Source organism: Schistocerca cancellata, chromosome 2 (genome assembly GCF_023864275.1).
Source record: "Schistocerca cancellata isolate TAMUIC-IGC-003103 chromosome 2, iqSchCanc2.1, whole genome shotgun sequence".
Taxonomy (NCBI): domain Eukaryota; kingdom Metazoa; phylum Arthropoda; class Insecta; order Orthoptera; family Acrididae; genus Schistocerca; species Schistocerca cancellata.
This window is the reverse complement of record NC_064627.1, coordinates 1,074,698,865-1,074,714,120: the sequence shown is the minus strand read 5'-3', so window position 1 is coordinate 1,074,714,120 and position 15,256 is coordinate 1,074,698,865. Positions and strand designations below refer to the sequence as shown.

Below are 15,256 nucleotides of genomic sequence, written 5' to 3'. Positions count from 1 at the left end.
ATATTACTGGAACATACCAACACAAAATCACACATTTGCTATACATGGATGATCTAAAACTACTGGCAGCAACAAATCAACAACTCAACCAATTATTAAAGATAACAGAAGTATTCAGCAATGATATGGCTTTTGGAACAGACAAATGTAAGGAAAATAGCATAGTCAAGGGAAAACACACTAAACAAGAAGATTACATATTGGATGACCACAGCAACTGCATAGAAGAGATGGAAAAAACAGATGCCTATAAATATCTAGGATACAGACAAAAAATAGGAATAGATAATACAAATATTAAAGAAGAACTAAAAGAAAAATATAGACAAAGACTAACAAAAATACTGAAAACAGAATTGACAGCAAGAAACAAGACAAAAAGTTATAAATACTTATGCTATACCAATATTGACCTACTCATTTGGAGTAGTGAAATGGAGTAACACTGACCTAGAAGCACTCAATACACTTACACGATCACAATGCCACAAACATAGAATACATCGCATACATTCAGCAACAGAAAGATTCACATTAAACAGAAAGGAAGGAGGAAGGGTATTTATCGACATAAAAAACCTACATTATGGACAGGTAGACAATTTAAGAAAATTCTTTCTAGAACGAGCAGAAACTAGCAAAATACACAAAGCAATCACTCATATAAATACATCGGCTACACCACTGCAATTTCATAACCACTTCCACAACCCTCTAGATCACATAACATCAACAGACACGAAGAAAGTAAATTGGAAAAAGAAAACACTACATGGCATGCACCCGTATCATCTAACACAGCCACACATTGATTAAGACACATCCAACACATGGCTAAGAAAAGGCAATATATACAGTGAGACGGAAGGATTCATGATTGCAATACAGGGTCAAACAATAAACACCAGATATTACAGCAAGCATATTATTAAAGATCCCAATACCACAACAGATAAATGCAGACTTTGCAAACAACAAATAGAAACAGTAGATCACATCACAAGTGGATGTACAATACTAGCAAATACAGAATACCCCAGAAGACATGACAATGTAGCAAAAATAATACATCAACAGCTTGCCTTACAACATAAACTTATAAAACAACACGTTCCCACATACAAGTATGCACCACAAAATGTACTGGAGAATGATGAATACAAATTATACTGGAACAGAACCATTATAATAGATAAAACAACACCACATAACAAACCTGACATCATACTCACCAATAAAAAGAAGAAATTAACACAACTAATCGAAATAAAATATCCATACCCAATACAACAAATATACAGAAGAAAACAGGAGAAAAAATTGAAAAATACATCCAACTGGCTGAGGAAGTCCAGGACATGTGGCATCAGGATAAAGTTGACATTATACCAATTATACTATCAACTACATGAGTCATACCACACAATATCCACCAGTACATCAATGCAATACAGCTACATCCAAACGTATATATACAACTACAGAAATCCGTAATTATTGATACACGTTCAATCACCCGAAAGTTCCTAAATGCAATATAACATATACCGTACAGTTAAAAGGAAGTCACGCTTGATCAAGGTCCGCGTCACCTTCCATTTATGACCACACATAACGTCTGACAAAAGAAAGAAAGAAACAATAATAATAATAATGTGTCCTGAAAATATTTAATGAGGGTGAAGGGATAAAGCTGTCACAAATAACGTTTACAAACATTCATCCAAGTTATTAACATAACCAAACCTCCAACGTTTGGGTATGAAGATGTAATAATGTGTCAATGCAATAAAATCTTCACAGATTTCTTGCCACATACGACGCAGTGTGAGCATTACATTTCAAAAGCATTACACTCACATTGCAATCTTATTCAGCATGAAACTTGTTAACATTTCACTGTCAAAAACTAATATGTTCATATTTGACACATTACTGAGGGAGATATGAGTGCATGTTTTAACAGAAAGTTTATTACAACCAAATTCTTGCATTAAATGTCCAATACATGTTTTTGACGTTACAGCAATGTTCTGTATTAAGAACAAACTGAACCCAAATGCTTGAGCTAGTAGCGACATAAATTTGAAATATATGTAAACATAAATGTTTTACTGTGGAAGAAGAGAGTCCTTGGGGCTATACATGTAATCCTTCAACCGCAAATGGAAGATACATTTTGATACCCAGCCTTTTCTGTGCTATATTGTTTACACCTCTTAATTTTTGTGTATATTAACCAGCTGACGAAGTGCCAAGTTATCTCTTTTTATTATTTTGACAGAAGCTTAAAATTCTGAATCTGTTCAAGAAGTTTTATAGAACTTCGAAAAAACGAAACCTCTCATATTAATTTTTGCACTGATAGTGTTTGGCTGCTAGATAGCATGAAGTCCTACATTTGTATGTAGCCTGGCTGTCATGTTTTGGTTGACATGGCTGCCCTTACACACTGTCTTTACCATCTGCAGCTCTGAATACTCAACAACGAAACAAGTGTTTTCAGCCTCTGATCTGTATTGTTTACGCAGTGCTTCTTATAATAGATGGGTCTAGTTAACCTGAGTAAGACAGAAATGAGTGGCCCAGAAATTGAAGAAGAAGATGATGTTACATCATCATCCACCATCTTTCAGGGTGATGACAGCACTCCCTCTCGAGACCAATATCCAGATTTTGTCAATTATGTAAGTCTAAAAAAACACAAGACCAAGGAGCAGCAACCCCCCCCTCCCCCGCCCCTCTCTCTCTCTCTCTCTCTCTCTCTCTCTCTCTCTCTCACACACACACACACACACACACACACACACACACACACACACACACACACACACACGTGTGGGGGGGGCGCACATGGCGGTGGCAGGGGGACGTGGCATTGGTCGGGGAAGTGGCGGTAGAGGGGTGAGGGGGGAGAGGGGGGAAGTGGCGGTAGAGGGGAGAGGGGGGGAAGTGGCGGTAGAGGGGAGAGGGGGGGAAGTGGCGGTAGAGCGGAGAGGGGGGGAAGTGGCGGTAGAGCGGAGAGGGGGGGAAGTGGCGGTAGAGGGGAGAGGGGGGGAAGTGGCGGTAGAGGGGAGAGGGGGGGAAGTGGCGGTAGAGGGGAGAGGGGGGGAAGTGGCGGTAGAGGGGAGAGGGGGGGAAGTGGCGGTAGAGGGGAGAGGGGGGGAAGTGGCGGTAGAGGGGAGAGGGGGGGAAGTGGCGGTAGAGGGGAGAGGGGGGGAAGTGGCGGTAGAGGGGAGAGGGGGAAGTGGCGGGGAGAGGGGGGATAAGGGGGAATCCTGTGGCAGTGAAGTGGCGGTGGAGGGGAGAGGGGGGAGCGGCGGTGGTGGGGAGAGGGAAGTGGTGGGGAGAGGGAAGTGGTGGGGAGAGGGAAGTGGTGGGGAGAGGGAAGTGGTGGGGAGAGGGAAGTGGTGGGGAGAGGGAAGTGGTGGGGAGAGGGAAGTGGTGGGGAGAGGGAAGTGGTGGGGAGAGGGAAGTGGTGGGGAGAGGGAAGTGGTGGGGAGAGGGAAGTGGTGGGGAGAGGGAAGTGGTGGGGAGAGGGAAGTGGTGGGGAGAGGGAAGTGGTGGGGAGAGGGAAGTGGTGGGGAGAGGGAAGTGGTGGGGAGAGGGAAGTGGTGGGGAGAGGGAAGTGGTGGGGAGAGGGAAGTGGTGGGGAGAGGGAAGTGGTGGGGAGAGGGAAGTGGTGGGGAGAGGGAAGTGGTGGGGAGAGGGAAGTGGTGGGGAGAGGGAAGTGGTGGGGAGAGGGAAGTGGTGGGGAGAAGGGGGGATAAGGGGGAATCCTGGGTTGAAACCAGGGGAGGGAAAATTAAGAAAGTGGGGCTGGTTGATCATACAGGCGTGATACAGGATGAGAAAGAGTATGCAGAAAAGCTGCTGATACTGGTGGATGCTGAAAAACATATTGGTGGGCCAACAGTTATAGCAACAAAAGTAAACCTGGCTGGAATAACCAAGGCCAGGTCAACAAAATTTTACCACACAAGTGACTTATCATTTGTTGCCCTCCTGTCTCCCCCTTTTCCCTCATTCACTTTCAGCCATGTCAGTTATCATTACTAAGTGTGACACACACTAGTGTGATACTGTATAATAATCTTGCAGGGCTTAAACTGACTGGTAATAACTGAAAGGATCAGGTTACCTTCCATTAGGAAAGTTCTTCGAATACCAAGAACTTTAAAGCCCGAACAACAGGGAAGTGACATGTATTGCGACTAGAAAATAGTGTACAGATAATGGCTAGGCACTAGCCGAAATCTGGATTTGCCGAATAAAACCTGGAAAAAAAAGGATGACTGATTGCTGTGCTCTATAATTTATAAAACTGGATAGGAGATAGGTAGACACCAAACAGCAGCAGGAACCAAACAGTTTAGTAAGGGATGGAGTTTTTAAGCAAGTGGTGACAGACCATAAGGGAGGAACAAATTTTGAATGTGTTCTTGGAGAGATCTCACAATCTTATCACAAAACGGAAGCAGTGGAGGGCATTAATGTAATAATAATAATAATAATAATAATAATAATAATAATAATAACAATAATAATAATAAATTCTGGGTTTACAAACATGATCAACTACTTATCAATAATTTGACAGAAATTACAACATGGTAGTAGGAGAATGTATGGGACAAGCCTCGCATCTGGGTCTATTGCAGGCTTTATCAGCCATGAGGCAAGGGTTTGGGAGCAAGGGTAGAGTAGGGCCAGGCAAGCATATTGCATAGCTCAGGTGGAGGGCAGAATACTACTGTAGGAGGAGTGGGATGGATATTTGAAATTCACGTTCAATTTGATGTCTCTTTTGCAATTCAGGAAGCTCTTAACACTTGGCTGCATTTGAAGAAATTATTAATTTGCTACTGTTTTCAGTCAACAACAGTCCTCTGGCATGAAAAATTGGCTATTGCAAGTCACATGCCAATGAGGCTGGACTGTAAAATGGCACTGTCAACTTGATGAATAATAATAGACAAGAACAATAACTTTCCCACATCAGCAACCTGCATTATGCAAACACAGCAGAAAATTTTTTATAATGGCCCATAGCTTCACATTGATCTCTGAGCATGTCTCCTCCTTATGATGATGGCAACACGATTTGGATTAATGACTACATCAACTTTTTTGTGAGGCCTCAGTTTTACTCAGCAGCAGATAGTATTTTCACGTGTAATACATCTATGTTTGTTAAAATCAGAACACCGGAAAGTATATAAGTGATTCAGAACACCAGAAAGTATATATGTGATTCATATAAACTTTACACTACAGATAATGTAAATGATAATACAGGAGTGATTAGGACAACAGAATGAAACGTGACCATCCAATCAAGAGTTCAGTATATTGTTTAACACCCACTTACAGTAATAAATCTTTAAACATCATAGCATCATGGGTCACAGAGGTCCTGAATGCTTTCCTAGGGGAGCTCTAATTCCATTTTGTGTAAGACTCCACAAAGGAACAACAGTTGCTGCCGGAGGACCACAGCAAACATGCTGTTAAAAAGAATGGAAGGAAGGTTAGTGTTTAATGTCTCGTAAACAAAGTGGGCATTATAGATGCAGCACAAGCTAGGATGAGGGAAGGATGGAGAAGTAAATCAATCTAACCCTTTCTGAGGAGCCATCCCATCATTTGCCTTATGTGATATAGGGAAACAATGGAAAACCTAAATCAGGATGGCCGGACAGTAATGTGAACCATTGTCCTACCGAATGCATTTCCAGTGCACTAACAACTGGGCTACTTCTCTCGATAACATGTTTCCGATCAGCCATACTATTTCAGACATGATTAATGAGCAATATGTCCATACGTGACTCAACCTACATGAAGTCTTTTTTATTTTACTATTATTAGGTTGCAGTGAGACAAATTTAGTATTTCCTGAGGTCTAGAATGGTTGGAAGATGACAGCCTCATTACCAATTGGTGACAGATTAGATTATATTTAGTTTTCATTCCACAGACCCAAAAAATGAGATGATTCTCTTGGGTGTGGAACATGTCAGAAAGTATAACATAAAAAACAAAAACATTTGAATGTAATACTTGTTACCCTGATCATTTGTCAAGAGATTGAAAATAGGTGAATACAATACTGTAAACTGGAGCAGCTAATATTTACAGAATAATACACTGTCAGAATGAATCACTGTTATGCACTATTAATAAATTTATCATATATAAAATACCTAATCTTGACTGTTGTGACTAAGTGCTGTCAAAACTGAAATCTAGCAGACATTTTTATTTAATCTGGCCTAACAGTACCAGTTAAGATATTCATCTATAGAGTATGAGTTGCCTATCAAAAAGTCTTCCAAACTCTGTTTAAACTGTGCTTTATCTGAAACCAAGTTTTTAATGGTTGCTGGCAATTTATTTAAAATGTGTATTCCTGAATATTGGACCCCTTTTTGGACCAAGATACTGATTTTAGGTCTATATGTAGATTGTTCTTATTCCTAGTATTGCTAGTAAGTATTGAGCTATTGGCTGGAAACAGAGATATATTACTTGCAACAAATTTCATTAAGGAATAAATATACTGAGAAGTAGTGGTTAGAATACAAAGTTCCTTGAAAATTTTTCTACATGATGTTGTTGAATTTACACCACAAATGATTCTTATTACAGACTTTTGCACACTAAAAACTTTTGCTTGGTTTGATGAGTTACACCAGAATATCAGCCCACGTGACACAATAGAACTAAAGTAAGGTATGTAAGATTTTTTCATATTTATATTTCCTACATCTGACATCATTCTCACTGCAAAAACAGTCTTGTGTAGGCACTTAAGCAATTCTGTGGTATACCCTTGCCAACTGAATTTATCACATTGTAATGCAAGAAATTTAACACTGTCAACCTCTCCGATCTGCAAGTATCCACATTATATGCATGCTGGAAGGAAATCTCTTACAGGTTCTGAACTGCATATAGTTGGGTTTTTTCACAGCTTAATGACAGTGAATTAGGTTTAAACCATTTTATTAATGTCAGTAAAAATTTGATTTGCACCTCTTTCTAAATCTGTACTTGACTTGCTACTTACTGCAATATTTTTATCATCTACAAACAAAACAAACTTAGCATCTGGCAATTTAACAGATTAAAGGTCAAGAAAAGGCAATGGACCCTAGGTGGAAACTTGGGAAACACCACATGTAATTAATTCCCAATCAGATTAAGATTGACTGCTTACTGCACAGGTATTTTGCCACAACACCCTTTGTTTCCTGTTAATTTGATAAGACTCAAACCATTTCGCAGCACTGCTGGCGACACCATAATATTCCAATTTACTGAAGAGAATAGTGTGGTTCATACAGTCAAAAGCTTTTGACAGGTCACAGGAAACCCCAGTAGCTGTTAAATTATTATCTAATGAGTTAAGTACATTCTCACTGTACATCTACATCTACATTTATACTCCGCAAGCCACCCAACGGTACGTGGCGGAGGGCAATTTACGTGCCACTGCATTACCTCCCTTTCCTGTTCCAGTCTCGTATGGTTCGCGAAAAGAACGACTGCCGGAAAGCCTCCGTACGCACTCAAATATCTCTAATTTTACATTCGTGATCTCCTCAGGACGTATAAGCAGGGGGAAGCAATATATTCGATACCTCATCCAGAAACGCACCCTCTCAAATACTGGACAGCAAGCTACACCGCGATGCAGAGCGCCTCTCTTGCAGAGTCTGCCACTTGAGTTTGCTAAACATCTCCGTAACACTATCACGCTTACCAAATAATCTTGTGACGAGTGTTTTGTAAGCCACCTCCTTTGTTGATGGACTACATTTTCTAAGGACTCTCCCAATGAATCTCAATCTGGCACCCACCTTACCAACAATCACTTTTATATGATCATTCCACTTCAAATCATTCCGTACACATACTCCCAGATATTTTACAGAAGTAACTGCTACCAGTGTTTGTTCTGCTATCATATAATCATACAATAAAGGATCCTTCTTTCTATGTATCCACTATACATAACATTTGTCTATGTTGCCACTCCCTGCACCAAGTGCCTATCTGCTGCAGATCTTCCTGCATTTCCCTGCAATTTTCTAATGCTGCAACTTCTCTGTATACTACAGCATCATCCGCAAAAAGCCGCATGGAACTTCCGACACTATCTACTAGGTCATTTATATATATTGTGAAAAGCAATGGTCTCTTAACACTCCCCTGTGGCACGCCAGAGGTTACTTTAACGTCTGTAGATGTCTCTTCATTGAGAACAACATGCTGTGTTCTGTTTGCTAAAAACTCTTCAATTCAGCCACACACCTGGTCTGATATTCCTTAGGCTCTTACTTTGTTTATCAGGCGACAGTGCAGAACTGTATCGAACGCCTTCCGGAAGTCAAGGACAATGGCATCTACCTGGGAGCCTGTATCTAATATTTTCTGGGTCTCATGAACCAATAAAGCAAGTTGGGTCTCACACGATCGCTGTTTCTGTAATCCATGTTGATTCCTACAGAGTAGAGTCTGGGTTTCCAGAAATAATGTGATACGCGAGCAAAAAACATGTTCTAAAATTCTACAACAGATCGATGTCAGAGATATAGGCCTATAGTTTTGCACATCAGTTCGACGACCATTCCTGAAACCTGGAACTACCTGTACTCTTTTTCAATCATTTGGAACCTTCCGTTCCTCTAGAGACTTGCGCTACACGGCTGTTAGAAGGGGAGCAAGTTCTTTCGCGTACTCTGTGTAGAATCAAATTGGTATCTCATCAGGTCCAGTGGACTTTCCTCTGTTGAGTGATTTCAGTTGCTTTTCTATTCCTTGGACACTTATTTCGATGTCAGCCATTTTTTCGTTTGTGCGAGGATTTAGAGAAATAACTGCAGTGCGGTCTTCATCTGTGAAACAGTTTTGGAAAAAGGTGTTAAGTGTTTCAGCTTTACGCGTGTCATGCTCTCTTTCAATGCCATTATCATCCCAGAGTGTCTGGATATGCTGTTTCGATTCACTTACTGATTTAACCAAAGCCCAGAACTTCCTAGGATTTTCTGTCAAGTCGGTACATAGAATTTTACTTTCGAATTCACTGAACGCTTCACGCGTAGCCCTCCTTACGCTAACTTTGACACTGTTTAGCTTCTGTTTGTCTGAGAGGTTTTGGCTGCGTTTAAATTTGCAGTGAAGCTCTCTTTGCTTTCGCAGTAGTTTCCTAACTTTGTTGTTGAACCACGGTGGGTTTTTCCCGTCCCCGTTTTTACTCGGCACATGCCTGTCTAAAACGCATTTTACGATTGCCTTGAACTTTTTTCATAAAAAGTGTAAACAGCTTTCTCTACATTAGAACCACTAAGAAATTCAAACTGTGACTTGGACAACATATTATTTGCAATCAGATGCTTAAGGAGATTGCTTGAACACAACCTTTCCCAATATTTTTGAGAAATCCAGCAAAAGTGATATTGGTTGACAGTTTGATGGTATTTCTTTATTCCCCTTTTTGTAAGCCATAACTTCAGCAAATTATAGCCAGTCCGGAAATGTTCCGCTGATTGCTTATACAAATAACTTAACACAGAAGTCAATTCGCATGAGCAGTCTTAGGTTAACTTCGTTGTTGTATAATCATATCCACTAGAAACTTAGATTTTATGATGGATGCTACTTGTTTGGGAGGCACGAGTGTCATTTCCATTTTACTGAAGTCTTTTTTAAAGTCTGATCTCAGATACTCCACTACACTGTTCACCAAACCTGATAACCCCAAGCTGTCATAACAGAAATGAAGTACTTGTTTAAGAGGTTTGCAACACTACATGCACTTGTTACCAACATGTCATTTATTTTTAGAGCTATCTGCTCCTTTACCTTTTTGGCCCCAGCTGTCTCTGTCTTCACTCTATCCCATACTGCTTTAATTTTGTTGCCCGATTAATTATGTGAGCTGTTCCTAGAAAGTAGATACACTCTCCTCTTTGTCCCGCATGATATCTTTAATCCTTGTGTAATCCATGGTTTATTTTTTGACTTATGTGTGATTCGAGTTATCTTTAGGTGAAAATGATATTCAAAAGCTGAGGTAACTTTATCAACGAATGCTTTGTATTTTCCATTTGAGTCAGGAGTATTGTAAACATATATCCAGTTCACGTCTTTGAGCAATTACCCGAGTTCCTCAATTTTTGACTTATTCGTTACACTCCTGTACTCAGATTTAATAGATTTTTTTATCCCGACAAGTTTCAACATTAAACAGAAGATACTGCTTGTAGTGATCAGATAGCCCATTTACATTAGTTTTGTGACATAATATTTTCCCCTAGATTTGTTTACAAAGATATTATCAATACCAGTCTCAGAGCATTTACATATCCTAGTTGCAAAGTTCACAGTCTAGTTGCAAAGTTCACAGTCTAGTTGCAAAGTTCACAGTCTAGTTGCAAAGTTCACAGTCTAGTTGCAAAGTTCACAGTCTAGTTGCAAAGTTCACAGTCTAGTTGCAAAGTTCACAGTCTAGTTGCAAAGTTCACAGTCTAGTTGCAAAGTTCACAGTCTAGTTGCAAAGTTCACAGTCTAGTTGCAAAGTTCACAGTCTAGTTGCAAAGTTCACAGTCTAGTTGCAAAGTTCACAGTCTAGTTGCAAAGTTCACAGTCTAGTTGCAAAGTTCACAGTCTAGTTGCAAAGTTCACAGTCTAGTTGCAAAGTTCACAGTCTAGTTGCAAAGTTCACAGTCTAGTTGCAAAGTTCACAGTCGGAACTAAATTGAATGATTATGTTACTGACTGCAATAATTATGCACTGACACATATTTTCAATCAACCCACATTAAAATCACCAGCAACCACTATTTCCTTGTTTTTTACTGTGAGATAGGACAACAGAGCTTCCAGATTTTTTTATGAAGAGGTCAAAATTTCCGGAAGGTGATCTGTATATACCTACTATTATAAAGGACTTATGAAATACTACTACTGTTGTACAAACTTGTAAGTGCTGCTCTGAGCAAAATTTATTATATCAATATTCTTGAAATCAAAACAGTTTCTGACAAATGTGGCATCTCTGCCTTTCTCCATATTTTCTCAACAGAAGTAAGAAGCTAACTTGAATCCTGCAACATTCAGCATACCTATACCAGTGGTCACATGACGTTCAGAGAGGCAGGTTATATCAACCGGTTTGCTCAACCCTAATTCTCCAACACAAATAAGGAACTCATTAAGCTGACCCCTTACTCCTCTGATATTCTGACGCAATGAACTGAATTGATCTTGTGCACTGGCTGAATTACAACCGGATTAACCTAACTTTCCTGTCAATTTTCGAGTAACTCTTGTTTCAATCAATGTGTCACAACTATTTTTCTTTTGTTTTTGTAAACATTGCACATTACATAATTACATTCGCATCCCTCTATTTTCCCACTCTGGTTTGATATTTTCAGGTTTTTGATATATAATAATCATGAATAGCACGAACACACATCAGCAAAAACCATTTATGTCGTTAATGTTTTTAGTCTCTTGGTCACTTTTTAATGCTCATATCTGTGCGACGTTAGTGATGCCATCGATCTATGTATGGTATCGCCATGTTAACTAATCCTAACTTTTCTTTTGATGATGCTTGGTTACAATAGAATACAAATTATAAGTGCTTTATACGTGTTTATTTATGGAAATTACTGTATTAGGTACTTTAAACGGAAATGAATCAACTATTGACTTTTTCCACTTCCTTAAGGCCATTTCTCTTCAGATAACAAATAAACATAACATCTTGTCTTATCAAAACTTGTGTAAATTATGTATGGTACATCTCTTTTACCTGATATCTTCTGCATTAATGAGAACTTTCACACTCAGAGTTATGGAATAATTTGATATAGCAAAGATCAAAATTTGTAAATGACTAATTGACTAAGAGGGGCAAGCTGCACAACTGTCAAGACGTGCCATCAAGAAAGAAATTTTCAGTCTGCAGCAAAGTATCCAACATTTGAAACTTTTTGAGAGAAACTATGCTTCCAACAGCTCTACATGAAGTTATAACAATGAAAACAACAGATTGATAAAATTATTTAATTGGATGGATTTTAAAAAAATCCACTCATCAATTGGAGGCAGAACACACACATAAAAGACTGTTGTGAGTGGCAAGCTTTCAGAGCCAGTGGCTCCTCCTTCAGGCAGAATGGTTGAACAGGAAGGAAGAAGGGTGACGGAAAAGGACTGGAGAGGTCAGGGAAAACCTGTAGATTTTGGGAAAGTCACCCAGAACCATGGGTCAGGGGAGACTTACCGTAAGGGATGAGAAGGAGAGACAGACTGCTCGGGTCTGCACCTTTCCTTCTCTCCCCTGACCCATGGTTCTGGGTGACTTTCACAAAATATACCCTTTTCCTTGATCTCCCCAGTCCTTTTCCTTGACCCTTCTTCCTTCCCCTCCAACCCTTCTGCCTGAAGGAGCCACTACTGGTTCCAAAAGATTGCCTAACACAACAATCTTCTAGGTGTGTTCTGCCACCACTTGATGAGTAAATTTTTTATCTACATGAAGTTAGACATATTTATCATCCAACTCTCTTGTGGCAGCTTGTCTGAATTAAATCTTCTGTGTTTTCAAGCACCATTATTTCATATAAAAATGTTAGTTTTTGACAGCTGCCTACACAATCATCAGGATTAAAACCACAGATTGCAAGGGTTTACACAGTATTCCATTTATTAGAGTGAAGCAGCACCATCTAGAATTTTTAAGACGATGACAAAACTAATGAATGTGTGGTACAGGAAGTTGGCCAGTTACTGGCAGATCCAGCTTGCCAGAGGACCCTGTGGCATTAGGTAGTGTTAGTGGTGGTGTCACATTAGAACCTGCTGCTGTCGCTCCCCTATTAGAGTTTAGCATCCATCTCCTTTTCTTCCTACCCCTCCCCCCACCAATTCGCATTCTGACTCGTCCAACGATAATGTGCAACTTTCCCATATGGACAGTTTTTTTAAGTTTATGCTAAAACTTAATTTACAGCCGTTTCACAGTTCATATTAAGTTCTGAATTTCAAAGCAACTATCATCCTAAATACAATACTGCTAAACACATCTCCATTTTGTAAGTCACCGTGTAATGTCTGATTGAGTGTACGCTGGGTATCACAATCAGCTGGAAACCCACCTCTTCATTGCTTACTATCTATACAGCAATTGACATAAAGAAGTAAGAGTAGGTATATCATTATGTGTCCATACTGGAATACTGAATATGTTTATCGAATACAATACTGTGCTTTAAATAGGGATCAACAGGTCTTTGAGAAACATACCTTATGAAAGCCAATGTGCAGATGACAGTTAGCCCCAGCAGCCATCCTGCTCGGTTGAAAACGGCTGGTAAAGTTAATGCCCCGGTGCCGACAATGAGGTTGAATACGTATACTAGGCCAGTCTGAAAAATGCAATTAACAACAAACAGTAGAAAAAGAGCACCTAGGTGCGAGCTCTGACACGAAACCTAACCTCACACATACCCATGTTGAGTACTGATCTTCCACATGTGACACTATTCCTGGCATAATCAGACGCGTCAAACTTTACTGGCACAGTCGAGTGTGAAACCACGCATATCTCCGCCAACATTCCTTTGTAAAAGTCTGACACACCAGCTATCAAATCATTTTTTCATTGTGTACCTCGCCACTATCGATAAAACGGTATCGACATGCGTCAGTGGCAGATGGACATGTTTATTTTCGGGAGTTGGAAAACAACCACAGCTGAGACAATATTTACCTAAAAGAAACTTCCACGAACCTGATGTACCTACACAGGGTTTAACGTAACGGTCAACTAAGCACGAGACACCTGAGTTTAAGTGGAAGTATTCTCTATCTCTTTGACTGGAACGGTACTCAGGAGCGCCATGTTAGATTGTGGGAGCGCTGTGTCAATAAGCCTTGAGTGTTGGTGGAAGCGACGTTTATCTACTTGAATGGTTTTTACTAAAACGGCATCACGGCATATTAAAAAACACGTACATTCCACTGTTAAATGTATAAGAGATCTAAGAACAAAATTTATGGGTTATTTGTTCGGGACGCAACAAGTTGCTACACAAGACTGCTCATATTTATTCACCTTTAAACATTTTACATGTAATCGGTGTCATAATAAAAGTTACAGATACATTGTATAGATCTATATATACATATTTTTGACAAGACAAATTGCTTGCATAATATTATATTTTTAATTTTGTAATATATACTTCATCACAAAAGCACCATCAAAATTCAATATTATTTACTGCACTGTCTTGAAATTCTTGAACTGTATAAAATACTTTACTTTTTATCTATTTTGCTACTTTTACTTTAAATTTATCTGTGGGCATAGAATGTGCACTTTTGGATAATTTGTTAAAAATGTGGGTGCTAGATACTTATAACTGCAGTGAATCTTTGATAGTCTGGCAATGGTATGTCAACTGTATGTCCATTTCTTGTATTATGTGAATGCATTACCATCCTAAGGTCAAAGTTATTTAAATTTTCTTTGACTTATATCAGACAACTATAAATATACAAGCCAGGGACTGTCATTATATTTAATTCTTTATAATGCTACCTGCATGAGTCTCTGGGTGGTAGTCCTACAAGCCATCTGATCGCTTTTTTTTTGCCATTTAAACACAGTCTTTGAAATTGGGCAGTTTCCTCAGTATAATCCAATCAGCAAGTCCAGAGTTGAAGATGGCAAAGTATGCATATAGTAGGAGTGTTCTACTAACAGAGAGTCTCAGTTTATATAACAAGAAGTTTACATGTGAGAGTTTTTTGCATAGCATGCCTGTGTGAGTTTCCCAGTTAAGTTTTTGGTCGATATGGAACCCTAGTAGTTATACAGATTTGATTTCATATCTGGGGGCATTCAAATTAAATACAATATCTTCTGTCTTAATATTATTTATCTGATAGGAATTTGCCTGAAACCAGCTGATGCATCTGTCCATTGCTATTGTTACATTATTCTGTAATTCATCAAAGTTGTTTCCCTGAGTGATTAGCATTGTATCGTCTGCATACAGCACTGTGTCACAAGGTAATGAAGAAGGCAAATCATTTATGTAGACTACAAAAAGAAAAGGTCCAAGTACGGAAACCTGTGTTACTCCTTTGGTAACTGGCTATAAAGTGGATCTTTTATCATTTATAGCCAATGTTTGTTTCCTGTTGCATAAATAAGATTGTAATAGTT

The 15,256-nt window shown here is 39.3% G+C and overlaps 1 protein-coding gene across 2 annotated transcripts in view; it reads right to left on the bottom strand.

Moving 5' to 3' along the window:
• Nucleotides 1–14,111, bottom strand: part of LOC126163075 (transmembrane protein 104 homolog) — a 97,143-nt gene extending 83,032 nt beyond the window's left edge. For both annotated transcript variants that reach the window (XM_049919980.1, XM_049919981.1), the window contains exons 1-2: nt 13,531–14,111; nt 13,327–13,448 (exon numbers count right to left, since the gene is read on the bottom strand). In XM_049919980.1, the coding sequence (XP_049775937.1) occupies nt 13,327–13,448; nt 13,531–13,575 (167 nt within the window). In that variant the 5' untranslated portion in view covers nt 13,576–14,111. The remainder of the gene's footprint in view (nt 1–13,326; nt 13,449–13,530) is intronic.
• Between the last annotated feature and the right edge of the window lie 1,145 nt (nt 14,112–15,256).